The following is a 24,084-nucleotide window of genomic DNA, read 5'->3' as shown; positions in this document are numbered from 1 at the left end:
ATGTTTTGAAATTTGAATTTTAGTTTATAAAATAGGCAACCACTGTGACATTTAAATGTATAAAAGGACTGTATTTCGTGTCCCCCTGGATACAAAGCTGTGTTGAGGTTCTAATTGTGAATCTTTCAAATTCCCATCAAACAACAAAAAAATTCTTTTTAATATTTCATAGTTTCCCTATTTCCCAGTAGGAGTCCATGCTGGGTAATGCTTGCTAATTACCCACAACAAAAGTAGACACACAATGCTGGTAAATTACCTGACCCTTTGCATTTTAATGAGACAACAAGGATTTCATGAAGTGATGTTGTTTCAGTGGTTAATGGTGTCAGCAATGTTGTAATTGTAGGCTGAGGCACATTAGCTGCACAACCACATGGAGAAAGGGTTTCTCTCGACAGGCCCTTTGGAGAATAGAACAGGGTATTATCGTTAAGCCTGTGTCATTTGCATGCTGCTAATCACATACTTTATTATCTTGTGTATCCATTGTCTTTCTTTAATTGCTCTTTAAATGAAAATTAAAAATAGTTCCAATGCCCACGATACTTGTGGTAGCATCTTGATTATGAAGATAACTTCAAGAAAATGGAACATATAGATAATGTATTACAGGATTACAAGATAGTTTGAAAGTTATATAGCATAGCAGGCAGCCTCATGAGCGTAATTATGATATCTTTCTTTGCTTCAGTACTTATTGTTTGTTTAATAAATGGTTATTTATATGCATAAAGGTGGTTGTTTTTTTAAAAGGACACACATGAATTCAGAAATCAATGTTGCTGGTTTTGCTTTAGTGTGGAAGAGATACAAAGCATCAATATCCAGCAGATTCCACCAGTCTAATAGAATCATAGAATGCTTTGGGTTGGAGGGAACCTTTGCAGGCCATCCAGTCCAGTCCCACTGCAGAAGCTGGGACATCTTTAACTCAACCAGGTTGCTCAGAGCCCCATCCAACCTGCCTAAATGTTTCCAGGAATGGGCCTTCACTGCCTGTTTGGGCAAGGTGTTCCAGTGTTTCACCACCTTCATCGTAAAAAATTCTTTCCTTATATCCAGTATAAATCCACCCTTCCTTAGTTTAAAACCATCACCCCTTGTCCTGTCACAACAGGCCCTGCTAAATAAGTCTGTCCCCATCTTTCCTGTTGTCCTTCTCAGTACTGGAAGCTGCTCTAAGGTTTTCCCAGAGCCTTCTCTTCCCCAGGCTGAACAAATTCAGCTCTCTCAGCCCGTCAGTAACACTACAGGAGGAAGCTAGAATTTAGTTCTTTGTTCTTTCCAGTTTGGTGCTGGTCTGGGCTATCCCTTGTAGAAGAGCCGAATCTAACGCCAGCTAGTCCTGCTGGTGAGCTGCAGAACTTTGACAGCTTTAATGTAGAACTTACAAAATGCTTTTTTAAGCATTTTGGCATTTTTCAGCGTTCTTTTATCAAGACAGACCTGTTGATTTTTAAGTTTGACTTTGTTAAATTTTAGGCAGCCCCAACTTTCCATAATACGGAATTTCTAAAAACTTGGTAGCTTCTGCTTATCAAGAACCTTCTGAACCTTTCAGCATCTGCGCAGTTGGATATGCAGGCTGACCTGAGGCACAGTCTTCATTATAGAATCAAAACTACTGTGCTCCGAATAATGTCTTTTTGCAGCTTTTCTTTTTAATATCTGAACAAACCAAACATGAAAAAGTAAACCTATGAATTTTGGAAATGGCATGGTAGGAATATTTATTGAAGAATAATATTCTTGCCCAGTTATCGTGATTTTTTTTTTTTTAAATTCAACACAACTCAAAAAGATTATGGTCACTGGGAATTTTACTTATTTGTATAAAAGTTTAAGATTATAAAGCAAATCTGTAATTTCATACAAATATGTGATCTTTTGCAGACTTTCCTTAGAGCTTTAAAGTATGGAGTTATAATTGAGATTGAACCTTCCATGCTGATTTGAGGCTTGGTTGCTGTTTTAAATTTTGTATTTAGCTTTAAACGTCAAATAATATTAATACAGGAGCATGATACTAGCTAGTAGCAAGAGGCAAAATATCTCTACAGTGCAACACCATATATGTTTTCTGTAAGTTTGACTTCACAGAGTTTTTGCTTAAATGCATAGGCAGGATTATGTGATTGGATGTCCTCATAAGATTTCTGATATCTGCGAAGTTCATGTCAGTCTGCTTGCTTTGTTACTTAGAAATCTGAGTCTCCAGGTGAAGGCAAAGATAGTCTTGTCTGAAATAACTCCCCTTCTAAAAAGGAAAAAACAGAATTGATTGCAACTTGAATATTTATTCTTAGAGTCCAATCAATTACAAGAAATAGACTAAAGACTCTCAAAGCCTCTAGTTGAAAGGACAGCTATTTCCACTGATATTGGTAGTAATGAAATTCAAACAAGGAAGTAAACATTTTATTTTTTATCAACCCATTTAACTCTCCACTAAATCACAATGGATAGGAAAGTGAATGTGTTAAGTGTTTATAGAGATGATGTCATTTTTAAATCCAACAATACTATTTATATGCAAGAATGACAGTAAGTAGTGAATATAGTGCTGAAAACTAAAACAAAAACCCTGCTTGTTGGAAGTTTTCAGTATTACTGTGCTGTGCACTGGATACCGTGACATGTATTTTATGGTCACCATTTAATTTTGACTACTTTCACTGCTTACATTACATTTTACTGTTATCATTGTCTTTACCAGCTTGGTTGCTAGTGTAATGGGTTTTGGATAAATAAAATAAATATGGAGCTGATGCAGAGACACTTCTGCTGATATTTCTTTAAATATAAAAGGACAATAGAACTATGAGAGGCAACCAAAACGCTTAGAAATTTTAGCATAAGCTCTAATAAAATAATATGAGTCATTCCATCATGATAATGAGTTACTTTTCTTTCTAAGATTGATATTCATTAAGAGGGACAAAACTTTGAGCCAAAATAGTGCAAATTCAACAATGGAAAATTCAGCTTTTCTCTTAAGAGCAGGCAGTATCTCACTGGGTTCGTGTATGCTTTTCCTTTTTTCTTGATACATATGAACAACTTGTCTGTTTGGTTGCACTGGTGGCTGTATGCTTTAAATGTTCTTCCCCCTAGAATGGTCATCAGAGGCATAAGTTGCTTATAGAATTATAGAATAATGGAATGGTTTGGGTTGGAAGGAAACTTAAAGCCCATCCAGTTCCACTCTCCCTGCCATGGGCAGAGACACTTTCCACTGGATCAGGTTGCTCAAAGCCTCATCCAGCCTGGCCTTGAACACCTCTGGGGTTGGGGAGGTTTCTGGATTGATTAAAGCAGAGGTTCCCAGACTTTACAGATTGGGTACTACCACTGATACCCCTGCTGTTCTTCAGGCAGTTGTGTCTACACAGTCTTAGTGTTATGTGTTATTAGTAGCTAATTATATTGCTACTGATATATCTTTCTAGAACATGCAATTAGAGAGCTACTTCAGATTCATCCTGGTTCCATTATTGGGCAATTTTGATTTTTTTTTTTTTTTAAAATGTGAAAAAAGAAGAGTAAAAAGAACAGGAAATGTTCATTGTCTGTTTATGTCCAGTCAGCGTCAAAGGTAATTACAATAAGTTTTAGTATTTGGCAGACCTATGTTGAAACTGGAATAGAATATGTTGTAATGTATATGTGCCATATAAAACAAGGATAATATACTCAGCTGAAGAGAGTGTTAGGCTGGTTTGATTTGTTAGCAATTTCTGTGAACTTCAGTATCAAAGGGCTGACATTTCTTTTAATGGAAGTACTTTCTGGAGGTACTTACCATCCTATTACTTCATTGTGCCTGATAGGGATGGCTTTCATACTAGCCAGTAATACTGATAATTCTCAACTGCACGTAATTGTGCTGATGGGATGATGTATGTGTACTCCAAACCCTAGGATGGTGTTTCCTTATTCCTGTTTCCAGTTGGGCACCATGGGTTATTTGCATGGTTCCCATGCAAACTGCAGCAAAACCTGCCTTTTTTAATTAGGAGGCGTTTGTTTGAAGAGGTATGCAAATACTCCTTAGGCAGTTATTTCCCACAGCTGTAGCTGCACTGGGGTGCAGGTGATTTATTACGCTTTCTACAGAAATGCTGGTTGTATTGGTGTTATGCAGGCTGACATAGTTCAAAACTACTTGATACTCATTTTTCACACAGTATCTTCTAAGATGTTGTGTGTGTTACAGAAGGCAGTGTTTGAGTGACAAGAGAACATGACTGACTTTCCCCCACCCTATTTATGGTATTCAGTTTGGACTTCTGGTAAAAAAATTTTGGCTCACAGACAACCTATGTGGTAGTGTGCTGGAAACATGAATGCCAGAAGGAAATTCTCTGTTAAGCCTCTCTTTAAAAAATATACTCACACATGAACACAGAATCCACGTTCCTTTACTCTGAGCATCTAATCAAGCCCTGAAGTTTTCAAACTGCAGATTTAATTTTTGGGAATCACCTGCAAACAATGTAGTTTTATGACCACCTGTCCACTAAAGAGCTGGGGCAGGGTTTGGTGAAATCTGGCAGGATTGGACACAAGCACAAATTGCTCTCTAGTTAACACTCCTTTTTTACAATATGGAGTAAGATGGGCGAGAAGCTTTTGGATACTTGCAAATAGATTAGACAGCAGAAAACATGCAGGAGGTCTATGGAGCAAACCTGCCAGGGAAATTAGAGGTGCTCTTGATCCAAATCCAACCTGTCCCAGAGCCCAGCTCTGGGAATCCAGTTCAGATTTCTTTGATAAAATGAGGCTTTCCCCTTCACAGCGCAATCTTTGATCCCCAAGACAGCCCTGAATGTGGGATTTCAGTTTTGACCCAGCCTATAGAGAACCTAATGACATTTTACCATAGGTTTCCAGCTCAGTTCCAGCTTGAGTAATTTACAAGTCTGCTGGCACTGTTTAGCCCACACAGACCATGAAGTCGACCGTAAGTAAGTCCAAGCTGATGGAAAAACAATATTGCTAGAGCAGAGTGACAGATGTTGATTATCACAAAATGTCTGTTTAAGCGTTTTGTATGGATCCATTTCCTCACTGCATACACCTGCAATTTTTGTGGAAGTTACAAAGTAATTGTACTTAAAGACATGGAATCGTCTGCTAAAGAAATTGGCAGAATACATATTGCAAAAAATTACTGCTGTGGTTATTACTGTTGCTGCTCAGGGGAGCTATTCAGATGCCTCATTTATTGGAGCTTAATAGATTAAAAGTCCAAATTGAGTCTCATGATATAAACCTAATCAAATTCTAATCTGCATAATTTTCCCATCAGCAGCAACAGGAAATTTGTTTAATTTATGTTTCAATAGTTGCCAATCACGTGCTGGACAACATTGTTACTTTTATTTATCACAATATTTTTATTGATTGTTGGCTGTGACAGCTGGCTTTGCTCTTCCATTTTCATTAAGGAAAAATTTACTTTATTTGATATAATGCAGGACATAATGACTTAAGGTTGAGTCTTGCTTAACATGCCAATGTAACATTTTTAACAGTGAGCTTTCCATTTTATTTGTAGTTATTGAGTACCTGAACTGGGTAATACTGCTTAATTTATTTGATAAGTTCTGTTCAGCGTATGTATTTATTTTTGCCTGAAGTCTAAATATGCAATGTTGATTAATGATTATACTGAAAAGAATTCGGCATCATTTTGTACTAAATTCTTTTAGCTGCCAACTTTGTGCCCTAGAAAAACCTAGTGTAGAAAACTATTAAATGCTAAATAAAGACAATTTAAAAAATTTAGTTTATAGTAAAAATTACTCAGGAATTACAATTTCTGATGTTATTATGAATTTAGGTGTGTTCCATAATAATAATTGTTGAATGCACATGTTACTATTTCTTCTTTCTCTTTTCAGGTATTTTTATAGTTCTAGTGGTTCTTTCTAAACAAGATAAAAAAAAGCAAAGGAAAAAAGCCTGTGAGATGTAGCGAAACTACTCTTTAGTGTCTGGCCAGTAGTTTTAGGAGTAGCTGCTATACCTAGAGGTACAAGCCACCAGAGAGAATGAACAGTCACTTGCCACCAAGAGATAAATTTCCACTAGAAGAACGATGTGAGAAAACTATGTTCTTCCCCAACAGGAGCAGGCTTTAGAAAGGCAGGTTTATGACAACAGGGAAAGGAAGGAAAAAGAAGATGGTAAATCGAAGACGGCATTACAATTATAACCAAGAATTTAACAAATTCAAGGAATAATGTTTTTAAACTAAGAGGGTGGATTTAAACTGGATATCAGGAAGAAAATTTTTACAATGAGGGCAGTGAAACACTGGCACAGGTTGCCCAGGGAGGTAGTGGAGGCTTCATCCCTGGAAGCATTCAAGGTCAGGTTGGATGGAGCTCTGAGCGACCTGATCTGGTTGAAAATGCCCCTGCTACTGCAGGAGGGTTGGACTAGATGGTGTGTAAAGGTCCCTTCCAACCCAAAGCATTTTGTGATTCTATGAAATCCAGAGCACATGGTATATTGGAAGGATTTAAAATATTCTCTGACCTATTTGTAAAAAAAAATAACATAAAACTAATGTGAACACATCCCAAGGAATAGGGTAAGTGTGAAGAAGTTTAGAAACTGTTGTCCTCTAACTTCTAGAACTCCTTTGTATTTTACTTTGTGTTGTCCTAGGTGTTTTCAATTGGAGATCTACCCAATCATTCCTCTGTTTCTGGAGATAGCTTAGAAAATAGATGCTTAAAGACAGCTACAAGATGCTGCTAACTATCAGGCAATAAACTCCTGATGGTCTGTCCTTTCTTGTTGCACAATGGAGAACCTGCAGAGTGTCTCAGTTAATATTTAATTTCCCTTCTTGATAGCCTGAAAGCCCGAAGCAATTATCCTGGTTTTCTTGGATGTAATCGTTCTGCCTGTCTTTGTGGCCCTCATAGGTTTCTGTGATTTACTGTTCTCTGTCCCATACAATGCTTTAAGAAATAAGAAATTATTTTCCTAACTTTTACACTTCTGGAATTGTTTGCTTATCCACTAGAAACTGAATAAGAAGTCACTTAAATACTCCAGGAGTAAACCTCATGCCCCTAAGACAGATGTGTATAAAATAAGGTGGGTGCATTGCATAACAGGAGTTCTAGTTCAACTTTCACTTCATTAGCTGAAAAAGACCCAAATAGGATATGTCAGGCCAAAGAAATCAGAAACCTAGGGAAAAACTTGCTTAGACCTTTACAAAATTACTATAGCACTAAAAAAATAAGGGCAATAAACATGATCTGAGGGCTGGAGCACCTCCCATTGTCCAGCCTGGAGAAGAGAAGGCTCTGCACAAACCTTGAAGCAGCGTCCAGTAGTGAAAGGTGCTATGGGAGAGCTGGGAAGGGACTTGTTATCAGAGAGGGCTGAGGTAGCATGGGGGGAGCGGTTTTAAACTGAAAGAGGGGAGATTGAGATGAGATCTTAGGAAGAAATGTTTTCCTGTGAGTATGGGGAGACACTGGCCCATGTTGCCCTGAGAAGTTGTGGCTGCCCCATCCCCAGTGGAGTTCCAGGCCAGGTTGGATGGGGCTTTGAGCAACCCGATCCAGTGGGAGGGGTCCCTGCCCATGGCAGGGAGGTTGGAACTGGGTGGGTTTTAAGATCCCTTCCAGCTCATCCACCAGCACCCCCAAGTCCTCTCTTCAGGGCTGCTTTTAATCCATTCTCTGCCCAGCCTGTAATTTTGCCTATTTAGGCCCAGAGCATCTCTGAAGATGCCACAGTCCTTGAGAGAGCTGGGAGCCTATGCAGGCACATCTGCTCTCCCAAATTGCTCTCCTTTTCCATATTTAGAGATAATGTCCAAGAGATTATTAGATCTTCAGGTAAAAATTATGGTAAGAGTCAGAACTGAAACTGGGATTTAGGATTTCCAGATTCTGAGGTCAAACTACAACATTTGGTCTCAGACCATGTGGGACATTGAAGCTGGAATTGCTTCTAAATGGAATGGCTGTAACAGATTCCCAGGAATGCCAGCAGCTTTGGCAGCTGCTGAACTTTCCGGGTGTATCCAAGTGGCTGTGCTTTGGGGAATAATAGGTATAGTCTATCTATCAATTGAATTAACTGAAATATTAATGGCCATTGTCAACAAACATTAGCAAAGGGATATTCCTGTGAGGTCCTTTTCTTAGAGAATTATTTCTTTTTGTCTGGTTCTGTTTAATGAAAATCCTTGTCTCATATTCCTGCATGATAACTTGTTGGGGGCGTATTTGGCGGTTCACCATCTGTGTGTTTTTCATATATGCTCAAAATATGATTGTTAGTGCATGCTTCTTAGATGAGCCAGAGCCAGTTAATAGTATACTTGCTTTAAAAGTTATATTTTTGAGGACATTAGTGCACATGTTAGCCAGTGAATCCCATGGCACCTGTCCCTAGAACAGCATTATTTAAAGGGCATTATCAATTTACATGGCACTTTAATGACAAAGCCACAACCTTTATGTCTGCCAAGTGGATTTTCAGTTTGGGAAACTGCGTTCAGCTTGTATAGAGTTCCAGTTTAGTGAAAAACACATCTTTGAGAGGGAAGGGAAGCAAAGAGGAGAGGAATTGGGGGAAAGGGAAGAGGAACATAAAGGATCCGTTATGATCATTTAGAGTAGAAGATATTTTATAAATGTAACATAAAAATCCAGTTTGAGAATATGCCCATCTGGGTCTCAGTGAAGTCGGTGGAACAGAAGCAGTGCATATCCAAAAGCCAGATTTGTTTCTGCATTAAAAGCCCAGTAAACTTTACTGGCTCATTAGCAAACTAAAAGGATGTGTTCACTGCTCTGTGGAGCATTGATGTCCTGCGCTTTATGTGACATCACTCAGCCAAGTGAACTGCGCAGTACGATCAGCAGATTACTCAATCATCAGGCTGGTTGCTCCAAACAAAATGTAAGCAGGGCAAACGCTAATTATTACTGGTGCTTTCAGTGGGAAGAAGTCACTGTTAAGTCATGCCAGCATTCTGTAATTTTGAACTTCATCACAGTGCCACTGTGACTCCCAGAATACTTGCGTGTTACTGCTGAACTGCAGTTAGTGCCCCCTGAGTTCCTGAGAGAACCATGGATCAGCCTGGCTTGGGAGTCACAGCTCTCACAGAAGCCCAGTACTGCTCATCGTTTTCTAGGCAATGTTTTGTAAGAGACAAGGAGGGCTCGTAGCCAGCTGGCCATGCTGATCTCTGAGCTGGGCAGCACCTGGATCCCCAGTAACTCTGGGTAAAAAAAAGCCTCATTCCTTCCCTCATTGTGGGAAGGAAGCTTCCCCAAGGTTCTTCTTCCACAAAGATGCGAACATCTTGAGAGGTAGGGTCTTACCTCTAATGCAATTGTTTGGTTGTTTCACCTACTTTTGTAAGCAGCAATATCCTAGAGGGAGCTGGGAATATTTATTTGCGTGGAATCAAGATGCTGAACCAGATGCTTTCTGCAGAGAACTGCAGGAGGCTCAGACTCCTTCAAAGCAGGCATCTGAGTTAGGGAACAGGAGTTGTTGCTTCTCATAACGGGAGTTTGCTGCCAGGAGGGAAGCAGTGGCTCCTGACTGCAGTTCCTCACTGATTTTGAGCATGTCAGGAACTCAGAGCCTGTGTTTCTTTCAGAGGCATGATATATTTAATCCACTGTTTGGCAGAGTCCTTTTTCAGAGAGGGACAGGGGCTTGCTATGTCCTGTTGAAGTCCAAGGCATTTCCTCAGCTTGATGATTTGGTGGTGATCACTATGGTCAGTGGTGGTGGGTCAACCCTGGCTCACAACTAAGCCCCTACTACTTGTATGATTCTATACAAGTCTTCTGAGGAGCAACTGAGGGACCTGTGGCTGTTTAGCCTACATTAAAGGAGACTGAGGGGAGACCTTATCGCCATCTAAAACTGCTTGAAATGAGGTTTTAGTGAGGTGGGTGCTGGTCTCTTCTCTCAGGTAACAAGGAATAGGATGAGAGGAGATAGTCTCAAGTTGCACCAGGCAATGTTCAGGTCAGGTATTAGGAAGAAAGTCTTCACTGAAAGGATTTGCAGGCACTGGAAGATGCTGCCCAGGGAGGTGCCTGAGTCACCATCCCTGGAGTTATTTAAAAGAGAGGTAGGTGAGGTGCTCAGAGATATGATTTAGTAGTGGACAGGTCCACTTGGACTCGATGGTCTCAAAGGTCTTTTCCCAGCAAATGATTCTATGATTCTATACCTAGTCTCTTGCTCACTTCCCCCCAGTGGAATGGGGGAGAGAAGCTGAAGGGCAGAAGTGAGAAAAAAAAATCCTCATGGGTTTGAGATAAATACAGGTTAATAAATGTAGAGAAAAAAACCAAACCAAACCAAAATAAGCCATAAAAAACCAGAAACCAAGTGACACAAGGGCAATCACTTACACAGTACAACGGTTCGGTATCATTTGATTTGGAATGATATGGAACTGATACCATTGTGCTGCACCTTACCTCCTAACAGTTGGCAAAGAAAATCCCTTTCTCTACTGTCTCTCTCTTTCCTTACACAGTGACTGCTTTAGGCTTGCACAGGCCACCTGAATTTTACTCCAGAGGTTGATCCTGTTAAGCAATTGTAGCCACAGCTCCCTGAGTTGTTTGTTGAACAAGGAGACACCAGAGCTATAAGAAGATCACAACTATCAGCCCTGTTTTACGATTCTTATGGGCGTTAATGGAACAAGGTCTGGGGACTGAAGGAGAAAATGGAATATGAAAAGGAAAATGAAAGGACGCTGTGAGGAAAGCATGTCATTTCTAAATGAATGCTCTGTGCAGAGGAATGGAATCTTTTCACAGCTGAAAATGGATCTTAAATCTGATGCCTTAGCTTGTTTCAGCTTCTGTAATGAAATAGAGTTTTCCTAATACCCTGTGACCTGAATTTCTCCCTGCTTTATGGGTGCTATTCCTTGACGTACAAACCTGTATTTTCTCAAGTCAGCATTTGATGATGGATGTCAAAATACAGGTCATGTATTATGCATATAGCATTACCGATTTAAGGTGTTTACTTGTCAAGTTGGAGAAATTCAGAAATGTCACATTCACTGAATCTGCACAGCTGTCACTTGTGGTTTTTCATGCCTTTAAATGAAAGTTCTGATAAAGCAGGTTAGTTTTCCTACACTTTTTTCTTTCCTCTCTTCTGGAGGGAAAAAATAGAGAGTCTAACGATAGAATTTACGTTGTGACTTGCCTGAAGGTGTATGATACCTTGTGACTCCAAACACAGGCGCACAAAATCCCCAAGTATTCCAATTTTCTTTTCCTGAAAGCATTTCAAGATTTTTATATTTTTAAAAAGTGTATTTTTAAAATTGTCTGAATTAAGCACAGACAAAGAAATTAAATTAAGATAGCAGATATTTCACACATATTCCAAGATAGAGTGAAAAATGTGAAGGCACAAGTGTATTTTTCATTCAAGGAGAAAACAAAATCCCTTTAATGTGCTTCCAGCATTTCAGACTGAAAGCAATATGTGTGCAACGTGCAATTACAGAGCTCCTGACAGTATGTGTCTAACAGAAATTACACATTTACTTCACTCTTCTAACACCATCCTTGGAAGACAAGTATTTGAAGGGTTAGAAGTGGCTACAAATGGCCTTCAATAAAGAGTGTGCATGTGCATGACTCTGTGTGTGTGCTCATTGCAGCAGAGGGAGGGCAAGAACGACTTGCACATGTAGATGCAGTTATACGAACTTTCTTAGATTTGCTTTTTGCTGGTAGGGAAATACCAATGTGCTCTTACCATACAAAGAGCTTGAATCACGGAAAGATATTATAGGGAGTGTATCTTGAGATGGGGAGGAAAAAATCCTTCAGGAAACAGGGAGAAGCAGGGCCTCTAGGGATGTTCCCAGCAGTACAACCCCTATGGTACATGCAAACAAGATTAGTTTTCTCTGCTCAGACAAGCGAGTGTAAAAGAAGTGCATCAAAAGAAGTGTGACCGATAGGTTGAAGGAGGGGATTCTGCCCATCTACTCTACTCTCGTGAGCCCTTACTTGGTGTCCTGCACTCAGTTCTGGAGTCCTCAGTACAGAAAGGACATAGATCTTTTGGATCAAGTCCAGAGGGCTGGACTTGATCTGAGGGCTGGAACACCTCCCATGTGAGGACAAGCTGGGAGACTTGGGGTTGTTCAGCCTGGAGAAAAGAAGGCTCTGGGAAGACCTTAGAGCAGCTTCCAGTGCTGAAAGAGGCTACAGGGAAGCTGGTGAGGGGCACTTGATCAGGGAGTGCAGGGATAGGACAAGGGGGAATGGTTTTAAGCTGGAAGAGGAGGGATTGAGATGAAATATTAAGAAGAAATATTTTCCTGCGAGGGTGGGGAGGCCCTGGCCAACACTGCCCAGAGAAGTTGTGGCTGCTCCTTCCCTGGAGGTGTTCAAGACCAGGTTGGATGGGGCTCTAAGCACCCTGATCCAGTGGGAGGTGTCCCTGCCCATGGCAGGGAGTGGTTAGAACTGGATGGGCTGTAGGGTTCCTTCTGACCCAAACCACTCTATGATTCTATGATCATATGAAAAAGTCTGGCTGCTGCCATTTTGACTTGTTATTCTGCTACTTGAGCTTTATTTAATGTAGTGTGACAAAAGCCGTGTCTTGCCTTTGCTGTAGCATAACAGAATGCAAAACTTAAACACCAGCGTGGTGACCATGAGGTGTCACAGTAATAGCTACCTGTCCACACATACCATTCCCTCCCTTTGGAGTCCCACTTTTATTTCCCTGCTGCTGTGAGAGTGTCAGGGTTGCCTCTAACTCATGAGGTGGTGCCTGAAAGAACTCCATTAGGCTCTCTTTGTGGGTCTGAGAAATGCACAGCTCTGCCATGCAGAAGTCAGCACTCCAAGAGCCAATGTGTCTATCAGTCAGAGTGCCAGACACCAGGAAACATCTGCAAACTGACACCAGCTGGGAATGCAACTCGCTGTCACTGTGCCGGTCTTATTGAATTAGTTTTAGCACAACTGAAGTAGTATTAAATGTCCAACTGTTAACATTGCCAACATTTCCGATTGTCTCCAAGAAATCTGCTTTCTAAAGATTTTATATGCAATGGTAATATTAAATAGAATTGCCTAGCTGTCTGGGGTGTCTTTTGGCAATGCTTTTGTCTTGCAACCCTGTCGAAGATACCACATCCATGTCTTCTCTCTGAAGGAATTTCTTCACAGACTTTTAACTCTCTTTTTCCTTATCCTGTCCTTACAATACTCGTGTTGTATCTAACTTTCATGTGATAGTCAGAAGGAAATTCATACTGGAGCCTTCTGGAGGGCTAATTAAGTCTCTCTTCTCAGTGATTCTAGTTTAATTACATATATATTCTGTATGTGATAAGAAAATATAGGGAGAAATAAATTGAATATAAAATAAAAATCTACATCCCATTAAATCAAGAAGTCCAGATCTAGTGGTCCTTATAGTTTGGCTTGTTCAGGGACAGTTTAAAGGTGATGGTAGTTACCACTGGAAAAGAGCCATAAATGCCTCAGAATATAAAACCAGTGCCACATTTTAACAACTACAGTTTAGTTTAGTGATATCCTGGTTTGTAAATTAATCCCCAAACTGAAGAAAGGTAAAGTAAACAATATCATGTCATCATCTTCTGAATTCAGTAGCAGATGAACTTATTTATGAAGTTAATGTAATAAGTTTCCATGCTGCAAGAAGTTAATGAAGTTAGATCAGGAATTGATTTGGTTGTGATTAATTTAAAATCAGTATATGGAGAATTCAAAACTAGTTTAGACTAGTAATGAGAGAGGATCAAGACGCTGTCACTGGATGTCGGGTGTGAATTCAAAGAACTCACACATAATGTGGCAAAAACCTGGACTGTTTTCTCAGCAGTGTGTGTTTTAAAGTGATCTTGGCTCAGTCCTGTTTCTAGCAGACAAGTGTTTGCTTAAAAATGCTGCCTTGACATCGGCCTAGTTGAAACCCTAATGTCAAACTCTGGCTTCACCATCACTTCTGCAATAATGACATTAAATGAACATTCCCATGCTCTCTGCAGCTTTAATGGACAAGGGAAATGGAAGGCATTAAGTCTCAGCTGTGAGTTTCCAGTCCAGCTGCTGCATGGGCTTTTGTATCACTGCTGATTTTTCAATACTTACAAACTCCAAAAGGCTTTGCCTGGCTATATTTTTATTTAAGAAAAAAAATTAAAAGATTAAAAAGGCTTGGCGTCAAGAGCTCCATTGCAAACAGCATAGTGAATCGGGCTGCAAACACAATCTTTTTTAGAGGTGAACCTTCCTGCTCTCTAGATCTCTTTTTATCCTTTGAGCGCCTGCCAGTTTGTTTCCTCTCCAACCTTTGTTTCCTTTACATTCCCAAAGTTGTAAAACACTTTCTAGTTTCTTTTCAAGCATTCCTCTTCCATACCCTTTGAAAACCTACATCTTTTTCCTTCCATCCTATCTTTTTTTTCTGTTAGAACAAGCTCTTCCATCTTAGTATTCCTATAATTTTAAAAATACATATTGGGAGTGGCACACTGGAAAAGAAAAACAAACCTTTTTGTGGGCTGTATCGCTCCTGGAAAACAGTTGGGAAATTTTAAATCTTGGAAGTTAATGAAACCTAAAACCTCCTACTGGAAGCAGTTTTGATGTGGTTCCTTACACGTTATTTGAGGTTGAAGGTGTTTGTTTCAGGATTATTTGAAATACTAATAGGATAAAATTAAACCTCTCTAACAGTGAAGCCTTTATTTTTTAGTTATATTTATGTAAGCGTTACTCTTTCTGGTTTGCATGTTTTGATGCAAAGGCTACCTAGGATAACAGTTTCTCCATTAGCTACCAAATATCTTACACAAGAAATGGCCTGCATATTTGTGAAGGATTATGGTTTTAAAAAATAATTGTTGAAGATTAAGTCTGTATTTTACGATGATATTTTTTTATCATACTTTTCTGGGAAAAAACCCCAAAAATTAGAGATAGGGAATTCCTTTTCAGGGGGATTTATTTAGTATAATTTGCCCTGTCTAAACTTTCTGGTTTTATCTTTTTATTGTTGTTGTTTTATTTTTTTCTTTTAGGCTTTACCCCCCCTGGGATGGATCGGTCATCTCCAGACAACAGTCCAGTCCATGGCCTGTTACGTCAACCTTCCATCACAACAGGAGCCAACATCCCTATCATAACAGAGCTAGGTAAGAAAAGCTAATGCTTTTCCTTTCATGTCGTTTCCCATCTCTTTTGCCTGCTTGGTATGCAGTCTCAGGAAAATACCTATAATGTATCTTGCACTGCTATGTTTTCTTTTCTGATAACTGTTTTAAATTACTCTCTCCAAAGAAAGATTAGGAACAGTTGTTTCACTTTATTTGAATAACTGAAATGTATTTCCATCTTTCCTTTGGGTTTTCTCCATTTTCTTAAGAAAACGCTATTGGACAAGATGCTTTTTGCATAGGGTAACAAATAAGCAGGGGTCTTTGGGCTCAGGTTAGGAAAGAAAAACCCACTGTAAGTATGAGCAGACATTTCCTGTGCATTCAATCAATAGTAAGAGGCCATTTGTTTATTTCTTCATGGTCCAGAACAGTTTAATCGTGTGTAACCAAACTCTGTATAATAGCATGAGACATTTTACTCCTGAGACTGTGATGATGGTAGGTAACCAGGCTCTGATTTCCACTCTAGCTGTGGGTATTTATGTTGTCAAGTGGTGTGATGTGAAGTGCAGAAGCTGTTCTGTTTTTTTCATGGCAAATACAAACTTGATTTGTGGTCCTTTGTCCTTTTGTTTTCCTTTTCAGTTTTATTTTTTAAAGCCTTACCTGTCTTTTTCCCTTACTTTATTCTCTTTCTGTACTTTCTTTTCCTCCTAAATACTTTACTTATTAGCTAAGCCTGGCAAACTTCTGCCTTTGGTTTCAATCAGTCAGGAAAAAAACAGTGGAACCCACATTCTAATGATAACTGAACTGGGTAAGAAGTGCCTTTATCCTTCACATCACTGTCTTCTTTTCTGTTGTTGTTCTTCCTGTCATCGGCTTTTCCTTTATTTCTCTGGCTGTATCAGAGGGGCTACCCTCATGGCACTGCTTTGGATGTCTTTTATTTGTGGTTCTGGTTGGAATCGACTGTCTTGTTCTGGCCTTTCTTAATGATTTTTTTTTCACGCAGCATCAGTAAACCTTTGATCACACTCGTCTGACCTGCCGGCTGTTTTCATAGCACCCTCTCACCACTTCATTTCCTTTGGCCTGGGTCCCCACCTCCCGGGCCCTACCCCACCACCACAAATTTTTCTCTCCTTTTTTCTCTCTCCCTCTCTTTTTTTTTTTTTCTTGTTTTGTTATTTCGGCCGATTGTCAATTTGGTGGACATGCCTTAGCACTTCGCACAGGAAGGCAAAGAAGTCAAAGATATCAGAACAGAAACCCCAGCATCTTACTTTCTTTTAAGCTATTTATTTGTTTATTTAGGGGAGCAGGGTCAGGTTTTGAAGCTGTAAAAAAGCAGCCAAGCTTCTGCATTGCTCCCTCTCTGTAAAGAGAGCTCTCGCCTGCTTTTGCAAGCAGCGTTTGATGAGTGTTTCCCATGGCACAGCACCACACGTTTTGAGCCTTCCTCGCGTAGCCCACAGACCTACAGTAGAAACCCCAGCACGCTAACTCACATCAGGAAGATAAAGATATTGAGGATAAAACCGCCCTTGCAGTATTCACATTAGATTTGTAGTACCTTGGAAACCGACACCACATGTAGCCAGCGAGCGGGTGTCAAAGTCAGGTATTAGTCTGCCAGATGTAAGTGGAAAAAGAATGCTACTGTCAATAGCGCCTACTCTCAACTAGCAAATTAAACCAAGGCACAAGCACTTCACAAAGTACATTTTGAAATGATGTGTCAGGCTTTCAAACAGTATTTTACTCAAGGATCTGGAGAATAAATTGATAGCCATTGTACAGAGAGCAAGGTATTGTGGATATTGGTGTTTGCTAGGATGAAATTCTTCTGGCTCCCAGGGCAGAACGCTTCTCTGTTTACAATGCTGAGGTGTTATGTTTTCGTGGTTACATCAGGGAGTGGGAAGGCAAGAATTTTAAATTCTACTTCAGCTCAGGTCCTGGCTGAATGATCATGGCCAAGTCCTGGCTCAGTGTGGCTCTAAAAGGAGGATAACAGTTCTGATCTCTATCGGACAGCTACTGTGGGGATTTAGCTATAGTTATTCATGTTTTGTAAGTTAAGTGTGGCAAGCAGAGTGGTGTGTACAGGTGGAAAAGGAGTGGGTTGAAAATGAAATTAATATAGGAAAGAAGATCAGAATAGCAGGCAGAAGACTTTCTAATCTGGGAAGTCCAAAGTATAAAACTGATCGACTCAACAGCAGCTCTCCTTCTGGTTTCAAAGCTGCCTGGGTTGGCTGAGGAGATAGGATCACACCAGGAACAGGGACAGAGTCAATGTGTGCAGTTTCAATTGCTGAAAAAGTTTTTAATTTCCCTTCCTTGCATGGGAACAGAAATTAATTTGTCATTTAATAAGTTAAAGGGTATTTCAGTGGCATAGCTAAGCAGTCTGTGATTTCATGCCTGAGAAGGATTAATGTGGAAATGAAATATTTCATGAAATACGATCCACTTGATACACTGATCTCAAGGAAACAAATATTTTTAATGGAATGAGGTGGAGACAGAGAGCTTAACAGTGCCAGTGAAATGCCAGAGAAAGTCTAAATGACAAAAATCATTTTGTTTGGGCCTTTTCTTTCAGACAGCCTGGTGTAGATTGTTTTCCATGCTGGCTAATACAGAATTTGTTGTTAAGGAAGTGAAGTTATAGAGACAAATATTTGAACAAAAGGCAGTGCTGCAAGAGAATAACTCGTTCATAGATGCATGTTAAAGGGACGGCTTATCCACTTTTGAGCTGTAAGCGCATTAACGACCCCTCCAGCAGGAATCACAGCAGCACATCTAACAGATGCCTGTGGGCTGTCTCAGAGTTGTATGGACAGCTTTTATTTTACAGTTGGGTTCTGACTTGGTATCATTTCACTGTACATGCAAACAGCCTTAGCCACTGTCCCAATCAATACCAAGATTGTCTCGATATATAAAAGAACATCATGTATCTCATTTTGAGTGCAGGCGGCTGATGCCACGAAGCCACTTTGACAACCAAGCGATAGTCACCCCTCAGCAGCAAGAGCAAGCAAGATATTGATCAAAAAATTTTTAAATGCATATTTTTCACATCCATCTTGATTTCATTTTCAGTGACGTCAAAGACACAAGTCTGTGTTTCCAGACATATGCTGTTTCTTTTTCTTTCTGACTGTGTAGTGTGTAAGGTCACATGATGGTGACCCAGAAACACCTTATAATTTTGTTATTATTATTATTATTTTCAGTAAATGATTCAAATGTTCAGTTCTTGGACCAAGATGATGATGATGATCCAGACACAGAACTGTACCTCACGCAGCCCTTTGCATGTGGAACCGCATTTGCTGTCAGTGTGCTGGACTCTCTCATGAGCGCAGTAAGCAAACAAAACCTTTTTCATTCCCTTCCATCACACTTACTGTGAAAGAACATGAAAGTGTACTCCCTTTTTCACAGATAGTCAGAAGAAGGCACTTTTCCCTTAGATGGCAAGAATTTCAGAGCCTGAACTAGGTAATTTTTCAGTTGGGCACAGATACCTTAAAAGAACTGAGACATCTAGGATTACCGTGAGTCCACAATTTTAAAAGCAAAGAGACTCAGGTCAGGCTTTAAGGATATTACTTTCCAAAAATGTTGTACCTCCCTCCTGAAACTCAGACCCAAATTCGATGTGTCAGTCCCTATGCTCACTGTTCATGTCAGACAACATCAACTGTGTTTAAGCTTTTAATTTCCTGTAGCCATGAACAAGTGCCTGAGTATGAGTGCTGGGGGACAACGATAGAACTGTAGGAAAGCCATTGTACACATTGTGTGAACTTGACTTGTGTGACGAGAGGTCATCATCTCTTTTTCACATGAGTTGCCTTGTGAATCAAAACATAAGTGCATGCTAGAAAATACAGATGGTGGCCTTTCTTATGTCTGCATTAGGGGATTTGGGTTGTAGCCACAGTCCAGTTTTGAAGCAAACACCTCAGTCAGACCCCTTTTCATCCCTCCTTGCTTCGTATTTTCTAGGTGTTCAGACCTGCTTTGTGTGAACTGCCTTTCCTTCAGAGAGACCTTAAGCTCTGCTGGATGTAGAAAGGACATAATCTTGTTAAAATTTGAGCACAGGCTTTCTGAGCTCCCCATGGAATAAAGCTCCATAGTGCTGGGAATCACCTGTTGTAAACCCCACGTAATATTAGAAATGAGTAAATGGATTTCCTTAAAGGAGCCAAGTCTGACCTTCACCTGAATTCAGAATGAAGTTTTTCACTTTTGAGAGAATTAACAGTGATCTTTATTATTTGATATTTTATTTTTATTTTATACTTATCGATCTGTATTTCATATTTGTATTCCCTGTTATATTCCTAGTATGTCCATCCACAGATGAATACTATCAGTCTAGATTAATAAAATTTTATTCTAATGCAGGCTAGAAGTTTGCTACAAGCTCAGAAAGTACTTCTTTTGAAAGTTATTTGCCATGTTAGGACTAGCAGCAATGGGTATAAACTGGAGAGGGGCAGATTTAGACTAGACATAAGGAAGAATTCCATCACTGTTAGAGTGGTGAGGCACTGGAACGGGTTGCCCAGGGAACTTGTGGCTGCCCCATCCCTGGAGGTGTTCAAGGCCAGGTTGGATGGGGCTTTCAGCAGCCTGGTCTGGTGAGACATGTCCCTGCCCATGACAGGAGGGGTGGAACTGGATAATCTTTAAGTTCCCTTCCAACCCAAACTATTCTATGATTCTATGTTTTGCAGGTGACAAATTCAGAAGGCCTCAGTAAGCACATTAAAGCTCTGTACCTTCTTGGTACCTTAAATCTCTATGGATAAAACATTTAGCATTTTCACATTGTAAATGGGAATAATCTAACATGAAGGTTCCAAATTCTTATGCTGAGAAGTGTTTATCTACTCAAGTTAATATCTAAATCAATGTCCCTGAATGAGTTGTTCAGTAGGGAACTGCTAGAATCTTGGACAAAGTGGGGTTAATTTGTCTGATTGCCACAGGCATCACCACAAAAAGAGAGCAAAATGTTGTGGACACCATTGCTTTCTTGTGCAAGGATGTATCATGTGGATAACAGAAATATGGGGAACACAACTGTTAACAAATTTTGACTTGGACCTCATCATATAACCCTCACAATATTTTTAGTTATTGCTAGCTTTTATTAACTTTCAGTTTTGACAATGTGCCCCTCCATTTCTCCCTTTTCTTTTTTAAACAGTCTTTTTTTCAAACATCTTCACATCTAAGTGGTCATATTATGTGTCAGGGACTGTGCAGCCTGAAGCCAGAGAAGAGACTGTGTTAACAAGAATAGAAAATTCTAACTTAAATAAAATACTAATCAAAGAGACAAGCCAAGGATTCAGTCGGTTAGCATTGTCCACCATCCTGTCTTTTCCTTCTCCACTTTGCTGATCAGCGGCAGCATGATTTTCTCTTTTTTTCTCTTAAAGGCCTAGTGAAGAGTTGGGAAAGCACAATTCTTCCTGACCCTTCAGAAAGTGTAATATGTGTCAGATGTTTTCCCTTTACTATCCCTATTCTCTTAGGAAGATGTATTCTTTCACCACTTCTCCAGGGAAAAGAGTATTTCTCACAAATAAAAAAATCTAACTAATTAAAAAAATCTAATCTAAATTAAATATAATCTAATCTAAATTAAATCTAATTAAAAAAATCTAATCTAAAAAAAACTAATCTACTTGCACTGTATCATCTCTTTTCCTTTTTAGACCGCACATATTTTTAGGACCAACTTCTGTTTATCCTGCCTAAGGTCAAGCCAATATTGGCAAACTGAACCTGAAATCCTGAAATCCTAACTAAATTGTAAGATCTGTGGTCGTGCTTTCATCCTATTAATTGTACAGGAATTCTCTAAGAAGGAAAGAATTCACACTGTGCTGGCCTGTGCCGGCTCACTTTGAGACAAGGATATAGTTCATTGTTTGATCCACTTAGTGAATCAGGTGGTTTTACTGCTTATTTTTTATAGAAAAATTCCAACTTATGATCCCGGTTGATATCTCTGGAATGCAAATTCTGTGTATAGTCTATGATACAAATATACAATGCATTAGAAGAAGAAGAAAAGGAGGAAGAGGAATAAGAATAGAACAGTATTTTTAGTGTTACATTGTTATTTTCTTTTATATAATTTTATTAATATAGAAAGTGAACTAAACCTGACTCATGAAATTCAGATTAGAAAATGTGTTGCCATTGCTGATTCAAATCTGAATGCTAGTTTAGTGTTATTTCCTATGAGATGACAGTATTAGATATTTTAAATTTGAAATTGTCTGTTATTTTCTTATTTCCAAGATAAAAAGCTTAATGAAGTTTACTTTTCAAGATACTACCTACAGGCTATCTACACACAGTTTGTCCTCTGCAGCAAAGGCAATATATTCCCCAAGCATATGATTCACAGTTTAGCGGTTTGGAGATCATTGCTCAGAAGACAATAACAAGCTCAAAACTGCATTGTCTTGTTGATGCATTGGTAACAGTGGTCTCTCCAGGCTTTGGTTAAAGTGGGTTATTGTACTGTGTGTGAAGATTGTAGGCATGGTTCATGTTTTAAGGGTGGCAATGGCTATTGTTAAATTGTGCCAGCTCATCATTATTACATCTTTGAAGGGACATCTACTTCCATCAGAGGCTGTAATGATATATGAATATTTGTTTTGTTGCAACATATGCAAAAACGCAGGGAAAGAATAAATGTAGTCTGCCAGTCTCAAGGTGATGTCGCTCCTGAAAAGCAAAGCACAGTGTCATCACCAAATTGAACACAATTAGAAAACGCGATTGGAAGCATCTTTTAGAAAATGTGGATGTTTTTGTAAAAAAGATTATCTTCAGCCATGAATAAGTTACATGACATAGGATATGTTAAGCAATGCAGTTTTTTTGAGAAGTACTTCATCCTTTCTGGGTCTTGTTGAGATAGTTATTCCAGAAAACCCTGTGCATGCAAGGAAACTGGTTTTACCCACATACAGAACCTTCAAAGGTTTGAACAGCTGGCTTCTTTCTCTATTATTCCATTTGGCATGGTAGCTATGAGAACCACAGAAGTTCTGGCAGGGTGGCATCCCTCCCATGCCTGCCACTGACAATATACTTGATGTAGCATCGGACTGGTGGCCGTTAGAGGCAGGGATCTCTGGAACCAGACTTTACTGTTTAGCAATCAATATTCTAGAATTTATTTCCTTGTGCTAGAACTTTAGGTCTTCAGTTTTATTCTGTAACACTAAATTCTACTTCTTAATATAAACAAAAGCACTGAATGGTAGACAACAGTTAAAAATAACTTTTCTGTATATCCCGTACTCAAGGGTTCTGCCGTCTTTGGGGATCCTCACAGTTCCATTATTATAAAAAAGAAACTGTTCTAATCAGTGATATGGACAGTTTGAAACCCAACACTATTTTTTTGTGCAAGTCTATTCAGGGGATTAGCAAGCAGCATCATTTACCCTAAAGTGTCCCAAACTTCTTTAAAGTTTGGACAATAATTTGAGAATCAAAAAAGATTTTCAAACACTGTGAAATGCTGCTGTTTCTTTTCTTGTGTTGATTATTCTGTCTCAAAGGCCTGTCTGTTATTGGTATAAGTAACTGATGTTAGCTCTGTCCTTCCCCAGGTTTGGATATACATAATGCATTCAACAGAATTCCTCCAACTGAAAAAGAAAAGCAAGTTAAAATATTTGTTTGAATGCAATATTAAAAACTGTGCGTGGTGAAGGAGGGGCCTTCTTAAAAGATATCCATAAAAAAACACTGGCAAACACAAAAAAAAAATGGCAGATATGACTTGGAAAATGACAATTTTAGAGTAATTATAAATGAAAGGCAAAGTACTGTTAAAGTTAAAGCAACGTTATTAGAAGATGTGCTAATTTTCAGTTAAATTTTCTGTAAAAGACCAATTAGTTTAAAAGCCTTGACAGCATTAACTGCAAAACATAAGCAGTCTGGTAATTATACTTTAAAAAATGATTGAAGAAAGAGGGAAGTGTCTCTGAAACATCTGAAAGAGCTGCACTACAATTCTGGAGTGTGGGCTAGGTGGCACTGCTAGCTCAGATATATAGATAATTTCCTCACTCTTTACACAGTTTTGGTGTCTATGATGCATTTCCTTCTTTTAGTGTATTTGGACAACACCTATTTCATATTCTCTTTCCAGATGCTGATTATGGTGATGTTATACAGATGTCCAGTGTGGCGTTCAGTTAGTGGCAGCAGCACACAAGTCATTTTACAGTCAACAAAAGGGATTCACTGCCATCACTAGAAAGTGTCTTGTTCCTTTAAGTACAGCAGCACCTTTCCAAACTCATTCTGTAGATCAGTTTCTTATAAGTACTGGCATATCCAGGCCAAGTACCCTCCCACAGAGCAAGTAGAAGATCGCTCTCAAATTAATTTCAGTGTATTATTATTCTAAAGGAAATAGATAGCAGCTAGTTCGACTTTACAGTGTTTCCCAGTTCTAAACTGGCTAGAGGTAATGAAAGGAGTCTGATTTTTGTGACAATCGAAGGTGTGGACAGATGGGTTTTTTCTGAGGAGTGTTAAATATATTAGTGTAGGAGGAAGCAGCCCTGTTTAGCAGAAGGTGACAAGTTCCAGCTTCCTATCCACCCATCCTTCCTTTCTTATGGTTGGGCACAGTCTGATCGGTGGAAATGCCAGAGCACTCCATCCTGAAAGTTGGAATCTTAGCACTCATTGGTGGCAAAATCAAAACCCATCATTTGGCTACACTCATTCATCTGATTAAATAGTGACATCCACCTCAGTCATGGTGTAAAACCCAAATTAAGCCATTGTTCCAAGAT

At 39.3% G+C, this 24,084-nt stretch overlaps 1 protein-coding gene across 25 annotated transcripts in view; it reads left to right on the top strand.

Moving 5' to 3' along the window:
- Positions 1-24,084, top strand: part of KCNMA1 (potassium calcium-activated channel subfamily M alpha 1) — a 438,776-nt gene that overhangs the window by 398,937 nt on the left and 15,755 nt on the right. For 17 of the 25 annotated variants that reach the window (XM_069863465.1, XM_069863457.1, XM_069863453.1 and 14 more), the window contains 2 exons: positions 15,125-15,238; positions 18,454-18,584. In XM_069863465.1, the coding sequence (XP_069719566.1) occupies positions 15,125-15,238; positions 18,454-18,584 (245 nt within the window). Of the gene's footprint in view, positions 1-15,124; positions 15,239-15,935; positions 16,020-18,453; positions 18,585-24,084 lie in introns of all 25 variants that reach the window. The other 8 variants (XM_069863449.1, XM_069863448.1, XM_069863459.1 and 5 more) reach the window with 1 other exon arrangement.

This window comes from Phaenicophaeus curvirostris, chromosome 9, assembly GCF_032191515.1.
Source record: "Phaenicophaeus curvirostris isolate KB17595 chromosome 9, BPBGC_Pcur_1.0, whole genome shotgun sequence".
Taxonomy (NCBI): Eukaryota; Metazoa; Chordata; class Aves; order Cuculiformes; family Cuculidae; genus Phaenicophaeus; species Phaenicophaeus curvirostris.
Note: the sequence above shows the minus strand (reverse complement) of the source record. Positions and strands in the feature narration are given on the sequence as shown.